Genomic DNA, 20,640 nt, shown 5'->3' on the forward strand with positions numbered 1-20,640 from the left:
TGGCCAGTGCCCTTTCATCCTGGGCCTTCCCTGCTGCTCTGAGACCTGGTACCCTAACCTGGACATGCAGAGGGGCAGGGTCCCAAGGAGGAAGGGCCAGGGGGATCAGAGTTAAAGAAGATAGAACAGGCAGGCTCGGGAGGTCTTGAATACGATATGTCTTGTGCCACACAGCTTTTTAAGAAGTTCAGCATCTTATATGCCGTTCCCAAGGTATACATGGGACAGCACCACAGAAAGGCTATCACACAGTAGGACAAAGTCAGCAGGAAGCTAATCAAGCAGTGTTGCACAAGGGGAATACAGGGTATCTCAAGGGTGAGGGCATCAGAGATGAGCACACCATTTTGAGACTGACAGTTGTGGGCCTTTAGGGTGGGAAGGGTTTGGTTCTTAGGACCCAAAGCATCAGCTCCCCAAGGCCATGGTCCCAGCCAATTACTGAATCCTCCAAGAATCAGACATTCCTTCCATATATGAGGGCCTCAGAGAGTAATGACTTGGATCAGCCCGGCTCTCAGCAGTATCCATCCATCCACTGCAACCCTTAGGCTGCACTTCCACAGGACATTAAAGCTCACCCATGAGCTTTCAGTAGTCTGCTACAATTACCTGGCTGGCTTTCTACTGTCTCCACTTGACTACGTTATATGATGCCTTGGTCACACAGTAGGCACCAATCAAATAATTATTAAAAGCAAGAGTTGGCAATATTCTGTTTGGCTCATCTATAGTTCTGCCTCAACATGTCTGTCCTCACGGAGCCCACATCATGTGAGCCCATTAGGACAGTCCACACCACACCCTTGCTGTAGGCAAGTCTATCCCTGCTGGTAGTACTTGCTAAGCCTTTATAGCAGACTGGGCGTTAAGGTAGAAGGAGGGATGGTGTGTGTGTGTGTGTGTGTGTGTGTGTGTGTGTGTGTGTGTGTGTGTGTGTGTGTGTGTTTACCCATAATCCCTAATGGGTGGCTTCTGCGTTCACATACTTCAGATTCCTGCTGTTGTCTTTGTTGACTCTGGGAGAGCCCCAAGGGACTAGAAACTGTCTCCTTGCTGAGCCCAGCAGGGCGGGAGGCACAGCAGACAGTACTTAGATAGCTTCTCGGCAGAAGGGTGGGAAAACTTGACCAAGTCAAGAGAAGCTTCAAGTGGAGGCTCAGAGATGGCCCAGTCTGAGTGTTGTGGAATCCTCAAAGCCCAGACTGTGCTCACGCAGTGTGGCGTGGGCCTGTCAAGGAAGGCCTGGTTCAGGGGAGATAAATGTACGAACCAAGCAGAATTCATAAGCCTAACAGCATCCTCCTGGTAGGTGAAGGGTGGGTAGTGAGCGAGGAGGGTGTGGTAGCACAGGAGAGTGGAGACTAGACTGCAGCACCGTGGGAACTTGGCTAGAGCCATTCTCTGCAGCTGTGGCTAGCCCATCTGGTCTCAGTGTTCTCTGGGGAAACACCAACACCAAGAAGGATGACTGTTCTCCCGTTCTCCCTTTCAGCTCGCACGAGCCACTGTGCGTGATCCCAAGACAGGTGTCCTCACTGTTGCTAGCTACAGAGTTTCCAAAAGGTGAGCAGTGGGGTGGGGTGGGGCGGGGTAGCTGGTCAAGCCCGACTCTGGAGCTTCCGGGTAAGGACGCAGGAGCATGGTGACGCCAGTGTATCCAGCCTCCGCAGCACCCCCTCGCTCTCTAGCATTTACCCTGTGTTGCCCATTAGAGCTGGCCTTGACTGGGCTGAGGACGTCATCTAAGCCTGCCCGTGCCTTTCATCTTTGCTCTTTTGCCCAGCTCCTGGCTAGAGGAAGACGATGACCCTGTTGTGGCCCGAGTCAACCGCAGGATGCAGCACATCACAGGGCTGACGGTGAAGACTGCAGAGCTATTGCAGGTGGGCTGGTCCTGGGGACCACAGGCCTTGGGAGGGGTTCTGCTGGGCGAGGTGGTTTCCCAAGGTGCTCGGGCTGTGTGAGAAGGCTCACCTTCTCCGTTAGTTCTTTTCCTAATTAGAGGACCTGACAGAAGCCGACTGATGGAGGAGAAGTCCGCTTCAGCTCACAGTTTTGGTCTACCATGGGGAGGCTTGGAAGTAGGAGCTTACAACATAGCTTGTTCGCATCTTGCTGAATCAGAAACCAGAGGGCTGGCCAGAACCAACAGTAGACACAGCCTTCTTGGCCCATACCTATGGTCCACTTCTGCTACCCACGTCCCAGATTCCAGCCTCCCCAAACAGTACCACCAGCAGGGGAACATATGAGCCTTGAGTTCACATTCGCAGCATCTGCACAGAAAGCCGAGCGTGGCTAAGCGTTTTGCTGTCACCTCAGCTGCCATGGAGAATACTGACAGGGGACTTACTGGATGACAGCTTCCCTTCAGGTTCATCGTGTCGAGGATGGAGGGTGGAGGATGATAGAGTGGGCATGTGGCATCCTTCTCTGGCCTCTCATGCACACGGATGTGTGCACACGCCACCATATCCATATACCACATGCATACAGTACACACACGCGCGCGCACACACACATACACAGCTTGGGGCTTGTTCTCAGGCTTAGGGAGATGCTATCTGTGGAGATTTGGGCCGCTCTGGGGCTGTTCAGACTGATGACAGACGTGATGTCCTAATCCCTCTCCAGGTCGCAAACTACGGAATGGGGGGACAGTACGAACCACACTTTGACTTCTCGAGGGTAAGGCTCTAATGGTCTTTGGAGGGCTCTTCTCTGGCTGGTTTGAGAAGGTTGGAGCTTCTAGAAACATTTCAGCTCCCACGGCATCCCTCCGCCACCTACCAGGTGAAAGGGAAAACCTCTTTGCTGCCGGCAAAGCATCCGCAGAGCCCAGCAGAGCCTGGTTGTATCCTGCTGCTGTGCGGGTGTTTGGCTTGATAATAAAGCCACAGACCTCTCTAGGTCCCTGCGAAAATTTTTCTTGCCTCTTCCCCCTCCCCGTTGTTGTGTTCTGGCCGGGGATCCCTTTGTCATCCTGTCCCATTCCTGGCTTTTCAAGGGAAGGCATACTTATTACCTTCCCCTGTCCCTTGGTCCCAGTCCTCTGGGTGTCGGGTAAGTTAGTTGCAAACTTGGATAAAAGTTGTTGTCTGTTGCAGCGACCCTTTGACAGCGGCCTCAAAACGGAGGGCAATAGGTTAGCGACGTTTCTTAACTATGTAAGTACTGGGCCGGGCACTTCTGTTCACTCTCACTTAATTTTATAGAGCGATGAGCGAGATGCTTTCAAGCGTTTAGGGACTGGGAACCGTGTGGCCACATTTCTAAACTACGTGAGTATGATGCATGTCCCTGATGGGCCCCGTGGAGACCCTGGGGCCACAGGGCTCCTGCATCCCACCCCATCGGGGCTCAGCATCAGCCGCTGCATAGTGGATCCTCGGGTCCCTTCTCGCCTAGAGTAGAGATGGTTGGCTTTGGTTCCCAGCGGTGTGCTTGCCTTTCTCCTGCTCCCTGGCTCCCCGCCCCTAACATTTTTATTTTATTATTATTTTTTAGCTGTGGTAAAATATACATAACATAAAAATTACCATCGTAACAATTTTATGGTGTGCTCTTGGCGATACTTATTAAACCCATCCCTGATGTGGACCGTTTGGCATCTGTTACCATAACTCTTCTCGCCTCATAAAATGGAAACTCTGTTTCTGTTGAGTATTTCCTGAGTTTCCACCATCACCACCACCACCATCCTGCTTTTGGAGACCACATAAACCTCATCCAAGTGGACTCCTGGAATTGTCTGCACATGTCACTGACTGGTTCCCTTAGCCCACTCTCCCTAACAGATGTCTGTGTTGTAACTGGTTCTGCTTCCTTTGGATGGACACAGTGCTACTCTGAGCTTTGGGGATGAGAGCCGAGGTGGGCTCTGTCCTGGTGGTGGAGTGCACAGGAAGCAGGGAGGGGCTTTTAAAAGATAACCGCCTCTGTTTCCTCAAAGCATGATTGGCAGCTTCCCTCCTGCTGCCTGGCCCATTTACAGGCTGTCAGTTTACCTTTCCCGGCTGGAATAGCCCACTCTGAGGAAGCGTAGTCAAGGGACTGAGAAAGAAAGCTTATTTATCCTCTAAGTTTCAATCATGTGCTAGAGGTCTGTTCTGCACACACACTGCTGAGCAGGTCCCATTGTAACCCCTGAGATCTGACATGGGAGACTCACTGGAAGCATGGGAGAGAGTGTTACTTGGTTACCATGGAGACAAACACTGAAGAGTTTGCCCAGGCATGGGGTTTAGTAAAGGCCTCATTTAGGAAATAGCATGTCAGTTATGACTCGAAAGTTGAAAAAAAAAAAAAGAAAGTTGAATGGAAATTTGTGGAACATTTTTTTTTTTGGCAAAGAGGAGTGTGTGGGGGCCTGGAGGAGAAAGTGTCTGAGATGCTGGGAAACAGACAAAGGTTAGTGTATCTGGAGACAGAGGCAAGTGTATCTGACTTGGAGACTCTGGATTGGAACCCCAGTGCTGGGGAAGCCACTGGGTCTTTTCATCTTTCTTATCAGGAGTCCGCTGAGTGCCTGCCTCTTCAGTTAGACTGCTGTGTGTCATACTGGGAAATTTCTTAGCTCTAGGGGTCCCCCCTTTTTTTTTCTTAGCTTTTTATTACCTTATAGGCTATTTTTATTATCGCATAACCAAACAAAACAAACAAAAAACAAAAAAAAAAACGAAAACAAACCAAAACCAAAAGAAAACAAAAAACACTTCAAGTAAAAGTGTAATTTAGTTTTTAGTCTTACCACAGGGGAGGCAGAATGGCATTCTGGGAAGATGAAGGTATGATTAGAACAGCTAAGGCCAGAAAAAATGGCCACACGGGGAAAAGGGTGCTCTTGAAGTTGGAAGTCACGGGGAACTCCTGTGTGCGGAGTAGTGTACTGAGTACAGTGGCTTAGGCAAGGCCCAGGCTCTGGGTGAGGGCTCAAGATGGGGTCAAGGGAGGCATTTATTTTCCTTCCTTCCTTCCTTCCTTCCTTCCTTCCTTCCTTCCTTCCTTCCTTCCTTCCATGTGTTTATAGTGTATGAGTGTTTGCCTGCTCACGTGTGTATATGTATTGCATGTATCACATGCATGCATGGTGCCCACAGGCCAGAAGAGGACACTGGATCCTTGGAATTGGAGTTAGAGATGGTCGTGAGCATCCATGAGTGCTCTTACCCTGGGTTGTGTGTAAGAGCAGCAAGTGCTCTTAACCGCCGAGCCATCTCTCTAGCTGAAGATAGTCATTTTCTAAATCGGCTTGGATTGCTCCCATTCAAGGACAGCCTGAATGTGGGACTTCTGGGGGCTTTAGCACTTGGCTATCCAGCCATAAAGGCTGTCCTGATGAACCGCACTGATCCAGTGTCGTGTGGGAAGTCTTTCTTGACTGAAGCTAGCCGTAGAGCAGAGCCTCCAGGCCATGCTCCTCGGGCTTGCACTGCCATCCTCAGCTAGAGGGGCCAAGCTCTTTGCCTTATGTTCCCAGATGAGTGATGTTGAAGCTGGTGGCGCCACTGTCTTCCCCGACTTGGGAGCTGCGATTTGGCCCAAGAAGGTGAGTGTGACCTGGTCCTTGTCCCCCCAGTGCCACTGACTGTCAATGTGATGTACCTTAATCCCTTCCCACCTGCACCCTGAACTGTCCCAACTTCTAACTAGGGAGAAGGGATGGTGAGGAAGACCCTTCAGGGTAGGTGGGTCCCTAAGCTTCCTTCCTTTTGAAGGATTGGTTCTTTTTAGGAAACTTCCATTTCCAGAGTCCTAGAGCCCCATCTCCCAAACCCAGGAAAGGAGGGGCTCTAGAATCTTGGAGCAGCTCCTTGTGCCTGATCTTTAGGATGTGCTGACAGCTCATCTCTTTCCCAGGGCACGGCTGTATTTTGGTATAACCTTCTTCGGAGCGGGGAAGGCGATTATCGAACGAGGCACGCGGCCTGCCCTGTGCTTGTGGGCTGCAAGTGGGGTGAGTGGCTTGAGGGGTAGCGTTGACGGTGCCTCAGCCTGGCGGTGGATGGTTGGCCTTAGGTGCAGAGGTAGAGACAACAGCTAACTGCTTTCAGTTCTGTACATCGTAAAAGGTTTTCTCTGCTGTGTGTACACCCAGCCAGAGCTGCCACAGCTGGCTGCCAGCACTCAGCGATGCTCAGAGAGCCGAGGAAGCTTGGACTGCGTAAGCACCATAGGCCCAGCATGGCCTTCCAGAGGAGTGGGCTCTGGCAAGGGTTTCAGTGGAGCATAGAGAGAGTTGGAAGTACAGAGGAGACAAGGTGTCTTTCCAAGGCAAGCAAGACACTTGTGGCTGCAACTAGCATTTTAGGTCACAGGCTGGGGAGACTGGCTGTCCTTGTTACTTGAAGAAGGAGAGGTCTGAGATGAGACTGGAGGCCAGGACCAGACCAGACAGGATGAACTTTAGCCTCATCCTTGAAAGAGCTGGGGAGAGCTTTTAGAAAAGGCATTGGCCTAGAATGTGACAGGAAGGGACTACATGCATTTACAAACCCTTGGAGTTTAGGGGATAAGTAGTGATTGGCTCACAGAAAAGGTAAAATAAACAAACAAAAATGTGGTAGTTGCTGATTTGGGGAGGAGAAAGTACAGTGTAGGTCTAATCTACTAGCCGTTGAAGGCACTGATAAGTCACGCATAAGCGCTGCGTGTTAATTTTAACTAAAGTTTGTCATTTCGCTATATATGCTACTAGTCATAAGTCTTCTAGACAGTTGGTTTAGTTAATCATGGGTATTAAATTGTACTTTGAAATCTCTGACTTCAAGTAATGCAGTACTTTAAAAAATCGTGTGTAGGTTGGGGATTTAGCTCAGTGGTAGAGCGCCTGCCTAACAAGCGCAAGGCCCTGGGTTCGGTCCCCAGCTTCGAAAAAAAAAAAAAAAAGAAAAAAAATTGTTAAAAAATCGTGTGTGTGTGTGTGTGTGTGTGTGTGTGTGTGTGTGTGTGTGTATGTGTGTATGTGTATGTGTTGTGTGTACGTGTGTACAAGCTCCATGGCACATTCGTAAAGGTCAGAGGACATTTTGAAAGAATTGCTTCCTTCCTTCCATGATGTGGGCTCTGGGGGTTTAGGCTCAGACTGAGGCTTGTAACAGGAGCCACGTCATGTGCCCTGTTACCTTTGCATTCCTCAGGAGAGAGCCCACGGTTGAGGAACAGTCAACGTCCATGCCTGTGACGTGGCAGGGACAGTGGTTCAGCTGGGGTGCCCACAGCACTAAGATTCTGTCTTGTGGCTCACAGGGCCCGAGGCTCATGCCAACCCCTGCCCAGTGCTGATAGTTCCCCTCCTCACCTCTCAGTCTCTGCTTGTCCCTGTCCCTGCTTCTTGAGGTCTTTCACACTTAACCACATTGGCTCCTGCCTTTGAGGACAGCACTTGAGCAGCTTGAGGCCTAAGGCCGTGTAGCGCTGGAGTGTTACCCGCAGAGCTCGGGGCAGTGGTCTTCATGGAGGAAGCACTCATTTTGGCTACTGAACCGATCACGTACTTGCTTTCTGTTCACAGTCTCCAATAAGTGGTTCCATGAGCGAGGACAGGAGTTCTTGAGGCCTTGTGGGACAACGGAAGTCGATTGACGTCCTTTTCTGCTCTGCCCCTCCCTGTCCCACAGTCCAAATCATCTTCAAGTTCAGTGTGACAGCTTCCTTTGTATGTCCCAGCTCCTGTCAAGCAGGCCATTGGGGGAGCCAGTGTTTGTCTGAATTGAGAGAGTGTGTCCTGAGCCGAGTCCTGGGTGACCTGGGCCGCAGGCTCTGGCCAGCCTATGCCTGCCCTGGCTCCCAGGGTAGTCTTGTCATGGCTGTAGTAGAGCCAGACTGTAGCACCCAGCACGGTGCCTTTGTACCTCAGATATTTCAGGTGGACGATGTTTCAGTGAAACCAAAGTTCTGACACTGTTTACATGTTTGTTTTCTATGACATTTCTATTTGTTGTGGCTTTAACCAAAAAATAAAATAAAACAAAACAAAACAAAATAAAATGTTCCTGCCAGAAGCCTTAAAGAGCTTTACTTCGGAGTGTTTTGGTTCTGTCGTTATTCTTGTTTGGTGGTGTTTGTATTGCTTCCAGGAACTGGGTCTGGCTTGGCTTAAAATGCCTGCCCCATGAACATGGACCTGAATTCTGAGATCCAGCATGGACATAAAAATGTGGGCCTCACAGTGCATTGCTATCCCTCAGTGCTAGGGAGGCAGAGACAAGCACTCCTGGGGCTTGCTGGCCAGGCATTCTAGCCAAACTGGGGCTCAAGGCTCAGAGAGAGACCTTGCTTCAAATACTAAGGTGGAGGCTCATAGAGAAAAATGCCTGAAGTGGGTGTCCGGTCTCCACATGCCTGTGTACATACAAACACGCACATGTATGGATGTGAAGCTCTTTCTTTTAGCCAGTTTTCCCGATTTCGTATGCATCTCTGCCAGACTAGCCCTGGGTTCTAGAACTGGTTTTGACACCGGTGTGTCCAGGCTGCAGTGTGGAAATCAGAGGTGGTAAGTTATCTCACCGTTCACCCAGAGAACACGTGTTCACACATGGGAAACTGTTAGTTTTTGATTTGAGACATGTTCACTGAGTCGTCCCCGCTGACAGATGTGAAAACTGTGAAAGCTTGCGTCACCTTCTGCCGGCTGCAACTTTCTTGAGAGCCACGTGGGAGGCCCTCCAGACTACATCTCCTTCCGTCCCCAAAGGTCAGTGATAACCGTGGGCTGGTGGTTTGCGGTCACCACTGAAGTTTCCCTCCTGTGACCAGGTCACTGAATACAATTACCCCATCTTCACTGACCAAGTTTCTCACTAACCGAATCACCCTGTACATTGGGCTGCCTGGCTTCTTTCGTTTGGTACTGTGTTAAAGGTCTGTATTACCACGGAGTTTTTTTTTTTTAAAACAGTTCATGCAGGGCCCTCCAGAGAAATAGAACTGGGAGGATGAATGTATGTTACCAAGTGGATTTCTTAGATTGCCTTACAGGATGCAGGCCGGGTAGTTCAATGGTGGCCAGCTACACTGGAGAGGCTGAGAACTGTCAGTTGTTCAGTCTCTGAGGTTTGGTGACTCAGTTGTCCCAATCTGATGCTGAGGCCTGGTCCTCAGTCCACATTGGAAGGTGGAAGAAACAGTGAAGGAAGCAGCAGTTGGGCAGACACACCAGGAAGATGCAAAGGCAGGCAAGGAAGAGCGAGAACTGCTGTGCTGGACAGTTTTGCATCTGTGCTGCCACAGGAAAGGGTTGTTTACTGTGGAGAGGGTCCTCCCCTCTCGGTTAACCCCTCCTGGAAGTGCCCCCACAGGGCTGCCTAGAGGTGTGTCTCTTAACTGACTCCAGGGTCTATGATGTTGACACTCAAGATTCATCATCACAATGGGTCAATAACACAAGACAGTCAACACGACAGATGGACGTTGGAGAGGGTCTCAGTCTTTGTATATCACGACAAAGGACTTTTATACACGACTTCAGGCAAATATATTTCTTTAGGATATTTACCTAACGTGGACTTCCCCTTGGTCAGTCTTCAGTGTTACCTTATGATGCACTACAGTGTGTTACACCCACACTGACTGGAAGTAAATGAAAGTTCTTACCCTACCTTCCTCTGGCGTCTGGTGAGGTACGGTGCTTAGGTTTTAACCAAACCAGCTGAGTGCGTGTCGTGGATCAAATGTTTGTGCTCCCCCCAGTCCATGTCAGAAGCCTGGCCCACGGTGGTATTAGAAGGTGGGATCTTTGGAGTCTATGAGGTCATGGGACTAAGTCCTCTTAGGGAGATCTATGTTCTAGTCAGGGCCACTATCGCTGTGAGAAAACACCATGACCAAAGCAAGTCAGGGAGGAAAAGGTTTATGTGACTTACACTTCCACATCACTGTTCATACTGAAGGAAGTCAGTACCTGAACTCAAGCAGGGCAGGAACGAGGAGGCGTGGAGGGGAGCTGCTTTTTGCTCCGCACGCACGGCTTGCTCATCCTGCTTTCTTAGAGAACCCAGTGCCACCTGCCCAGGGGTGGCCCCACCCACAATGGGCTGGGCCCTACTCCATCAATCACAAAGAAAATGCCCTGCAGGCCTGCCTACAGCTTCAATATATATATATATATATCCAAACATTTATTTACACCAAAGAATTCCAACACCAGATCTTTCACATACGAAGGACAAAGTTTTATATACACACACAGCAAGGGATGGCGGGGCCATAACAAGAGAACTGATAGTTTCCCCCAATTACAGGTCTACCATTTCTGGTTCACTAGAGATAGTGGCTCTGCTCCTGCCTCTCAAATACACTTACAACTGAGAGCAGGGCCCCTCACTAGAGGGCGTGTGAAGAGAGGACAAGGCAGGAGGTGGGAAAGCACAAAGCTTAATGAACCCAGTGTGGCCACATCACCCGTTAGCTCATAAGAGTGCTAGCATGAAACTTCTACAGACAATATTTATTTTAAAAAGCAATAAAATATGCCCACTAACTAAATGACTTCAAAATGGCCAAGTCAAAGAAAACCGATTTTGCCTTCTCTCTCCTACCAGCTATGAAGCAGAGCATGTCTGGAGATGAAAAAGGGAAAGACCAAAGTAGGAGCCCAGAAAGGAAAGTATCACAAATGGAAACTAAAATTAAAGTCATTTAGGGTTAGGTTAGTAAGACATGATTCGTTCAAGGAAAAAAAAAAGCTTTTGGATCTGTCTGCAAATTGGGTAGACTTTTAACACCTTGATGTAAGTAAGACAGAGCTACCACCAGGGCCGGAATAAGCCATGGGTGGACGCAGTCCTGGGGAGAAGAGAAGAAGTGCCCAGCCAGCAGAACAGTGTTTCAGGATGGGCTGGGTCCTCCCGACCTCTCCCCCCCACCTCCCTTGATGAACTACAGTTTATATTCTCTGGAGAAGAACATGAGACATAAGCCCTAAGAGTGTACCACGTGGGGAGGGCAACGTGGGAAGGGGACGAAATCTCCACTCAAACGCAGCAGCTGGGACCGAGGCCAGTTTTTCTTTGTTCTTTAGTAGTGATAAACTGAATTTGGAAGGGGAGAAAAAAATTTGCCCATGAAATATTCCACCTGTAGGTGATTTTTTTTCAGGGAATCCCCTGAGCTATGAAAAGTCTATTTAAAAAAAAAAAGAAAGAAAATCAGCCTACAATATTTTTTTTATGACTCAACTACTAAATCCACAAGCAACGGTTCAGACATGGTGCTTCTGAAGTGTTCTCACCCCTCCCAACCAGGCGCAAGCTGCTTCAAGGAGAGGATGGATTTCCCCACCTCTGTCCAGGTATCAGAAGATATATGAGGTCATTACTGCTGGGCACCAGTGGCAGCTGCAACAGGTATCCCAAGTGAATTGGCAGCAGCGATCTCTGGTGAGACTGCCAGAGGTCTGAGGGGTGAAGGGGTTGGCACTGAAGAAACCTCATATTGGCGCTGCTGACAGGTGTGCTAGTCGAACTCCTTCGAGCCTGGTCCATCACAACAGAGAAGTAAGGGTGCTCCATGGCCTCTCTTGCAGTGAGCCATGACTGGTGGTCGATCGCAGCAGCTTGCCCAGAAATTCCAAGGCCTTGGAACTGACAAGGTGCTGGTTTTCACTGTGGACAAAGCGTTCCCACTACTTACGGGAGTGTCTGCCCTTGGTTGAAACATGGATCTAATTCAATGTGGTCAATAGAGTCGTATAAACCTTCCGTTCCCAGTACCTTAGCTCTCCTCTCTAACAGGTAGCCCAGACCCACTGAATTTCTAATGCATTTCCAGACCTGGCCATCTTCCCATTAGGTCAGTAAATTTCTTAAGGGGAGTAACACGTTATCACCTGATTGTAATTGTCATGTCCATGGGAAAACGGTTCCTTCCGGAAGAGCTTGCCAGCATACAACCTAAGTTCCACATGTCCAAACTATAATTGTTCCTCTAATAATCTACAAGTAGCTCTGAACCTTTAAAATATTGAGAACTTGGACATTATAAGCTTAGCCAAGATGGGAAAACACAGCTAAACCCCAGTCCATTAGCTGAAGCTTTCTGTCCTCACGATCAACCATGACATTGTGGGGTTTCACATCTCTGTGCACAATCCCCATGCTGTGACAATAATCCAGGGCTTTCAGAATTTCGTACATGTAAAATCTAAGGTCATAGTCTGTTAACGACTGGCACAGCTGCTTGAAGTCTGTGTTGTTTACATGTTCAAAACCCAAGGCAAGGGTTGGTGACCCAGGGTCTTTCACCGTGTCTGCAAGGGCTACAGCTTATCTTAGGGAGGCGTTTGGCTTTTTCCTTTGAGGTTTCTCCTCTTAGATTACTGTAGCTTGTATCTAATTCACATGGAGCTAGCCGGTATACCTTTTAAAAATATTTTTTATTTATTTTTATTTTTTAGATGTATACTGGTGTTTTGCCTGTGTATGTGTCTGTGCCAGATCCCCTAGAACAGAGGTTAGAGACAGTTGCAAGCTGCCGTGTGGATGCTGTAAATTGAACCCAGGTCCTCTGGAAGAGCAGTCAGTGCTCTTCACCGATGAGCCATCTCTCCAGCCCCTGCCAGTACAGTTTTCATATGAACGTTATTCCAGGGAACTTTATCTTCTTGCCGTGGGAAGAGATAGCAAGAGGATAGCTGACCCAGAAGGCATACAATCATCAGACAATCTGATAGCACCCTGGCTTTGATCTTCACTTTTGAAATAAAAAAGAAATAGATCATTTTGTCCATTGTATGGTATTTTATCATGGCATCCCTGTGTATAGTATCCTGTGTAATGGTGCCTGTTGGTGCGGAACACTCTTCTGTATTTAATGGTCTCTAGGGTCTTCTTCTAGTCTTTCGTACTGATATAGATAGTTCAACTTTGTTCATTATCATTTCCAAATGCCTCTGCTGCCGTGCGTCTTTTTCAATTTTAGTTCTAATAAAGCAAAGGCTATCTCCTCTTCTTGTTGCTCTTCTGAAGGTAACCCCTCCTCTCCTTGCCAGTAGCTTTTAACATTGTTTCCATTTTTAGTTTTTCATGGCTTTGATGTGTCATCGCATAGGATTTCTTTCTCTGTTTTCCTTCTGGGCGTTTACAGAGCATCCTGAATCTGCCACCAGAGGTGTTTGACGAGTTCTAGAAATTTCTCAGACATTACCTCTTTTAAGTATCATTTCTGTCCCAGTCTCTCCCTTCCCTTTTCTTCCTGAGACGCCGATCTGGTTGATAAAGCGTGTGTTTTATCACATACGTCCTACCCTCTGTCCCGCGTCCCCTAGCCTCCCACCTACAGATGCTCAAGATTAGATATTCCGTGTGTCTGTCTGGTGGTTCATTTGTCTCTTTTCTGCCTCCCTTCCTCCCCTTCCCACTCTCCTTTTCAATGGACCTCCATTCCTCTCCCTCAGCCCCCTCTCCAGCGCTGGAGACTGAACCCAGAGCCTCCTCACGCAAACTAGACCAGCACTTCCACTACTGACCTCACCTCGGCTTCTTTCTTTTTTTTGAAGGATTTATGTAATGTGTATTTGTGGCCAGAAGAGGGCGTCAGATCCAGAGCTGGAGTCACAGGCAGCTGTGAGCCGTCTAAAGTGAGTGCTGGAAATTGAACTTCCAGTTCACTCGACCACTGCATCATCTCTCCAGCCCCTTCATTTTTTTTTTAAAAATGGGTCTAGTTTTCTGGGTAATTGTTCTTTTATTTCCTCCATGTTTCTCTTGGATTGATGAAAACAGTTCCTTGAACGTTCTTGTCTGATAGCTCCGTGGTTTTCATTTTCTGTGGCTTTCATGCTCTCTCTGTTTTTAAGTCACCTTGTGTTCTGGTTTTTGGTCTGCTGTTGGCATTTTATTGAATTCTGAATGCTGTGTGTGACAAATTTCAAAGGCCCTGGGTGGTGATGGCTTCATGCATAGGGACTCACACTGTATGAGGCAGAGGGGACTTTGATCCAGCCAGAGCCTGAGCTGACTTGATTAAGGTTGGCTTGCAGTTTTTGTTGACTACATAGTGTGCCCTCCGCCCCCACCAGGCTATTGTCCCCTAAAGGTTTCCCGTTGGAGTATTTACCGTGCTCTGTCCCCATTGGCCATTCCTCGGGTCTGATCCTCGGATATTTTGTGTCTAGACTGCTCCCTAATTCTTCTTTTCAAAGAATTTGAAAACTTGAATTTGTGCCAGAGATTTTCTGCTTAACATCCCAGCCTGCCAGCTTGTGCAACTTCAGAATCCAGAAAGTGTAGAGTGTCTCGATGAGTAACTAGGGTGAATGTTTGAGCAAGTCCCTCCTCCCCCTTAATGTCCTGCTTTGTCTTCAAGTGTCCTTTCATACTGCCCAAGGTGCTCTGACCCCCACTCTCACCACAGGTCTACAATCTGCAAATGAATTAAAGATAAAAGACGTTTGGTCTCAGATCCTCAGGGGCTGGTGTTCCGGATGGTACATGGGTGTTGGCTCTGAAACCTGTGCTCTCTGGAAGAGCATCCAGCACTTCTGAGTCATCTCTTCAGTCCCGGCTGCCATGTTTTTGTTTGTTTGTTGTTGTTTTGATGTTAAAGGATGCCAGGAGATTAAAAGTTGATGTACTATACTCTGTCCCATCCTGGCTGGAAGAAGTCTACATCATTGGGAGAGAGGGAGAGAGGGAGAGAGGGAGAGAGGGAGAGAGGGAGAGAGGGAGAGAGGGAGAGAGGGAGAGAGGGAGGGGGAGAGAGGGAGGGAGGGAGGGAGGGAGGGAGGGAGGAAGAGAGAGAGAATGTTGTGTGCCTGTGTGCCTGTGCTTTCTCTGTTTGACCAGTTTCAAATATATACAGAGGGCTTTAAAAATAATAAAGAAAGCCAGGTATGGTGCCTGTAATCTTATAGTTTACAATTATATAATTTATGCCACCCTACTACTTCATGCTTCATCCAGTTTCCTACTAGAAACTATGGTCTTTTAAACTCTGTACACCATAAATCTTACGTCTATTGTGTGCTGGTCTTCCCCCCCTCCCCCCCCCGCTTTCTAAGCTTGAGAAATTCTCACTTAACTGTCGTTCACTGCCTTTCATTGCTTTCCTCTCTCTTTTGCTGCTCTGTGATATTCTGGTACTTACAGCCCTTTTGACTGCCTGGCAACATAAGTCTCCCTTTTGTTTGGCAAAACTAAGATAGTATCTCTGGCATTCTATTATGTGCGGTGACAGGCTGGCTTGGCATCTGATCAAACAGTCGATCACCATGGTTTAGTCAATTTGACATGGAAGTTGACTGTCACATGCCCTTTCGCTTCTCAGGTCTTTTGGCAGTTTTCCTTTGTCTTAAGGTCCATGATAATTTGCCCTGCAAAGTGAAAACTCTCAACTGGACACAACCTAGAATCACCTGTAAAAGAGTCTCAATGGGGGATTGTCCAGTTTGTGTTGTTTTGTGGCATGTTTTGGGGGTGGATTATGTTAGTTTATAGATGTGGAGAAGCCCAGCCCACTGTGGGTGGCACCATTCCCTAGGCAGGGGCCATGTAGTATAGAAAAGTAGAGACATTGAGCTGAGCAATAGCAAGCAAGCAAGCAAACATGTATGCATTCATTCTCTTTGTTCCGACCACCAGCTTTTTTGTTTGATTTTTTATTTTTCAAGACAGGGTTTCTCAGTGTGGTCCCAGCTCAAGTGGTAGACAAGGCTGGCCTCAAACTCAGTAATCCACCGGCCACTTCTTCCCCAGTGCTGGGATTAAAGGCATGCACTACCATGCCTGGCCCCTGTTAGGGTATCTTATCCTAGCAACAGAACCTAACTGAAAACAAAACTAAGTGCCTTGTTTCTTAATCTAGTTGACCTCAGTCTTAGAATGTTGAAGTTAATTGTAAAAAGGAACCTTCTCCTTGCTTGTCTAATAAAGGCATAATGCGCACGAGCATTCTAGGACCACCAAAACAAAATGGCGCTTACTGATGGAATGGATGGATGATGCGAATCTGTTCTTGACAGCTCTACAGCACGAAAGTCCAAGACATTACAGGTCGAATTTCTTCTGAGACCTCCCACTTGGCCTCTGATGGTCACTCTCTTGTCTGTTGTCTGTGCTCTAATCTACTTCACAAGGACACCAGTCTTAATGTGTAGCCATGTGACCTCCTTTAACCTTGTCATAATCTTGGTTGCGTGTAGTTTTTGCTACCTGCTTTAAGCTCTGGGAATGGGTCACACTGCCAGCCCCTGCCCAGAGTATATTGGATCCGCAGATGAAAAACACAGACCCACATGTTGCTTAATTTCAACTTGCCTTCTTGGCTCAATTGCTGGGCATGCCCTTCCGAAAACTCTTAGCCCCACGCTCTAAATTTGCCCTTGACATTAGTTGCTTAGTTACACCTAGTACCAGCTCAACAACCTAACTTCCTCCTGGAGAAGCAGCCTGTGGCCGCTCTGCCCAAGATCTCACATGGCTGGTCACCTTTGCTTCCACTGAAACATGGCAAAAATCTCCTGTGCATCTGCGAGCTTGCCTGTGGGGCCCCGGAAGTCCTGCCCACTCCACCCAGCCCATTGGTATTAGCATCTTTATTGATAGACCATGAACCAATTGGAAAACAGGACCTTAGCTTCAGAACCACCCTCTACGTCTCACCTTTTCTGTCCAAAAAAACCAACCAACCAACCAAACAAACAAAAGCAACAGCAAACAAAACCCTCTTCTCCCAGACATAAATTGAACAAAACCATAACAATCATATAAATTACAAAGTATGATATATAATTGATATCCAGTCCATCATATTTGTCAGATAAATTACTATCATTTCTTTTTTTTTTCTTTTTTTCGGAGCTGGGGACCGAACCCAGGGCCTTGTGCTTGCTACGCAAGCGCTCTACCACTGAGCTAAATCCCCAACCCCAATTACTATCATTTCTAACTTAAGGAATTATGATCCTATCCCTGTATTATGATTAGATCTTAGCCTGTAACACCCTCTGACAACCATGTCTTCTGCTCTATAACCACCTTCCTAACTTTGGCTGTCTTATGCCAAAAGGACTGTCTATGATCCTATATACCTTAAGGAAACTACACGACGATCATCACAGCTATCATTTCCATTTTGGAAGTGCAGAGCTGCTTAGAACGACCAGACTTTCTATCATAAACCTTGGTGAACTCTAAATGACCCTGGAGTATTTCCATGTTGGCCAGAAGGACAATACTTCCTTTTGTGGTCTGGCAGAGGGACTAAGAGGCAAGGTTGTGATTGGTCCAAACCACAAATTTCAATGGCTGTGATTGGTCCTAAGAGGAGGTTGTATTAGTTCTAATATGGCTGTGATTAGTCCAAATGTCCCTTCTTGGGTCATGTGAACAGGCCACTCAGGCTAAGCCCATTACACTCTCTTCTGCTGACACTTGTAGGTAAGAAAAGACCACTCACAAGAAACCTGTTCTTGGGTCTGATGTCGCATGTACTTCTACTACTGCAAGCAGAGCTGATAACGCACGCAAAAAGAAGTAGCAGAGGCATGATAACTGTCAAGGCTCAGGAACAAGGGTCTGAGATCCTGGGCCAATAACTGAGGGGCTGCTGGGACCCAAGATGCAGGGTCTAGATAGGCGTGCACATCGATATAACACTAGAGGGCGCCACTTGACGCTCCTTCTGCTGACCTACTGCTTCTGCTCTCAGCAGCCAAAGGCTGAGGGGAATGGTAGCAGCCAGAGAACCCTTCTCCACCCCTCACCAGCCAGGCTTGAAAAGCTTCTTGCTTTCTGTGATTTCTAACCAGGCAGAGCAAAAGATCCTCAGACTGTTGACCTCCAGTTGTCTTGGACATTCTTCCCAGGGCTGGTGCACGTTGAAGAATTTTCTTAACTTTTATAAAGATTTCTTCTACACTCTAGCAAAACTTTATTCATAGTGTTGTTATTGCAAAACGTTGGGGATTAAGAGGTCAGTAGTAGGGAAGTGCCAAAGAGCCCCGGTTTGATGTTTAAGGTACTTTCTCTACTTGTTAGAAGTGCATTTGCAAGGTGGATGGCCAATGCCCCCAGGAAGTCTGTCTTCACTATACCCGCATCTTCCTCCCTCCCCCGATTAGCCAGTTCTTTCTCATCATACATGTGTAGCCAATAGAATCTTACAAAAGTACCAGCCTCACCCTCTTCTATTTGTGTGCGATGGTGGGGTGGGGGTTGGACCAGAGGGTGATGTCAGGAATTATCAACCAATCAATCAATCAACCAATCAACCATCATTGATTATTTTTTCCTCCTTATTCATAGAGGCAGGGCCTCTTAGTCTAGCCCAGAGTTCATTGGTGTGGCCATTCTCACTAGACAGCATGCTCTGGGTGATCCCTGGAGAAACAAATTTGGGTCCTAAGGCTTTTATGGCAATTAAGGATTTTAAAACTTAACTACAGCTCTGTCTCCCAGTCCCCCTCTCGTTTTGAGCTCACAGCTGTTGTCTCCACCCTCAGCCCCCTCCACATTTTCACTATGTTACTCTGGCTAGCCAGGAACTGTCTTGTTGTGTAGCCCTGGCTAGGCTGAAACGTACTGTCTCCCTGTGTAGATCAGGCTGGTCTGGAATGCAGAGACCTGCCTGCCTCTGTTGTGGGATTGGAAGCCTGCATCATCCTACCCAGCCACAGTGATCTTGATTTTCATCTCATCCCGGAGCTAATCGAAACTTTGTAGCACACTGATTGCTCTCTCACTTCCCCTTCTTAGAAATGTTACAAAGCTAGTCCTTAACTCGGTTCTTAAACCTGTCTGATAAAATATTCTGGTCCTCCTAGAGGTGGAGCCTGGAGGACACTTCCGTCAGCATTTTCTTCAGCTGATAGCGTCTTCTTCCTTTTGTTCCCAGCATCCCTTACGGGCTCCCCGGCCTTCTCGTATGTGCTGTGTTGTACCCTTCCTCTTTCTCTTTCCCTTCCACTGCTATGACAACCACACGCTTATGAGTTACTAAATTGGGCTTTGTTCTTCCTTCTTGAACTCTATATTTAGAACTTACCAGATTTCCACGGGACACACTTATTGGGCCAACATCTAGAGTGGGTTTCACTAATAATTCTATGAATGTTCTCAAATAAGGCTTAAGGTAGTGCAATGGTTAGTTTTATTCCTTGGTTCTGACACCACCTAGAATCACTAGGGAAGAGAGTATCTATGAAGAACCATCTAGATCAGTTTGGCTTGTGGATACGTCTGTGGGACAGTGTCTTGATTGTTAGGATGTGGGAAGGCCCAGCCCATGTGGGCAACATTATTCCCTATTCAGAGAGCCATGGACTATATAAGAGTAGAGAAAGCTAGCTGAGCTCAAGCAAGCCTGCATTTGCCTATCTCTGCTCTTGACTACAGATGTGATGTGGCCAGCTGTCTCAAGCCCCTGCTGCTATCCCTTTCCTGCAGTGACATTCTATCACCTGGGACTGTGAGTTCAAAGCCCTCTCTTCCCGAGTTCTTTTTCATTGGAGCCACAGAAATGAAATTGGAATCCTTGGTCACCACTGCATTAAACACTGAGAATTTCTAAGACTTTCCCTTTGAAAACTCCCTGCAATTTCAGAGGGTTTTGGTCTTACTAATTCAGATTTTGTGTTCGAGCTTGCCTTAACTGATGCTAAAATAAAGTGTACCTTTGCAGAGATGAACAGTGGAGGGCATCATTTTCCTGCCTTCAGATATGAACCTTGGTTAATCTGAAAGTCTGATTTGTAGAAGACTCTTTAAGAACAGCATCATGGACTGGACAGCCAGAAGCTTAGGACGGACTTTGGATTGATAACTGTGGGTTGTGTGTTTCGAAGTCCTTAGCTTGGTTGGACTACAGATCTTCAAGAATTGCCTGGCGTAATCAGTTTTCTTTCTTAAGAAAGCACAAACAGACCTGAGGCTCCTGTGTGAGCATAAAGCCGCTGAAGCCTCAGGCTTTCTTCCGGCAGAGCCAACCATCCTTGGTACTTCCCCGTTCCCAAGTCATTGCCTTGATGCTCTCAGTCTGATGGCTGACCTTGTCAACTTAATTGGAAACTCCAATTATTGGTGACTCATACCTGAAATCCCAGCACTTGAGTAGCCAAAACAGGAGGATTACCACATTGTGGTACCAGCTTGAGCTGCAGAAGGAAACCTTGTTTTGTTTTAAAGTAGAAGTCTCAGGAGAGTCAATGATGCACACTTTGGCGTGTGCCTGTGAGGGTGTATCCAGAGACGTTCCACCGAGGATCAGTGTGCCCTGAACATGGTGGCCGCCATATAGAATAAATTAAAGCGGGGAAAGGAGAAAATCAGCTGAGCATTCATGGGCTGAGAACCTCCCCATCAGGATGGCCATTGAACCTCTGGACAGTGAGTCCGAGTAAGCCATTGTGCTGTCATAGTGATGCAAAACGTAACGCAGCCGGTAAGGCTCGCTCTGAGACTGACTCCCTGTCTCCGAAGTTATAGCTCTCTCAGCTCTTTTGCGCTTGTGCCCACATGGTACCTAACGTTTGCTTTTGGAAAGAGGCCATGGAAGACAGTAGCTGCTCTATTTTACCTACCAACTTTAGCTTCCACAGTCCAGCTGTCTTCTGTGTCTTCCTCAATCTCTCTGACTACAATTCCTCCGTACTTTCCTTTGGGTCGCTTTCCCTTGGATACTGCTCAGGTTCTGTTTTCA

At 47.7% G+C, this 20,640-nt stretch overlaps 1 protein-coding gene and 1 pseudogene across 10 annotated transcripts in view; one reads left to right on the forward strand and one right to left on the reverse strand.

Moving 5' to 3' along the window:
- Positions 1-8,022, forward strand: part of P4ha2 (prolyl 4-hydroxylase subunit alpha 2) — a 28,848-nt gene extending 20,826 nt beyond the window's left edge. For 5 of the 10 annotated variants that reach the window (NM_001399543.1, NM_001399542.1, NM_001399540.1 and 2 more), the window contains exons 10-16: positions 1,496-1,566; positions 1,787-1,886; positions 2,638-2,691; positions 3,111-3,170; positions 5,483-5,551; positions 5,863-5,959; positions 7,517-8,022. In NM_001399543.1, coding sequence (NP_001386472.1) covers positions 1,496-1,566; positions 1,787-1,886; positions 2,638-2,691; positions 3,111-3,170; positions 5,483-5,551; positions 5,863-5,959; positions 7,517-7,587 — 522 coding nt within the window. In that variant the 3' untranslated portion in view covers positions 7,588-8,022. Of the gene's footprint in view, positions 1-1,495; positions 1,567-1,786; positions 1,887-2,637; positions 2,692-3,110; positions 3,171-3,218; positions 3,285-5,482; positions 5,552-5,862; positions 5,960-7,516 lie in introns of all 10 variants that reach the window. The other 5 variants (NM_001399539.1, NM_001108275.3, XM_008767691.4 and 2 more) reach the window with 1 other exon arrangement.
- A 3,037-nt stretch (positions 8,023-11,059) lies between these two features.
- Csnk2a1-ps1 (casein kinase 2 alpha 1, pseudogene 1) lies at positions 11,060-12,140 on the reverse strand (annotated as a pseudogene).
- Between the last annotated feature and the right edge of the window lie 8,500 nt (positions 12,141-20,640).

The sequence above is a fragment of the Rattus norvegicus genome, chromosome 10 (assembly GCF_036323735.1).
Source record: "Rattus norvegicus strain BN/NHsdMcwi chromosome 10, GRCr8, whole genome shotgun sequence".
Lineage (NCBI taxonomy): Eukaryota > Metazoa > Chordata > Mammalia > Rodentia > Muridae > Rattus > Rattus norvegicus.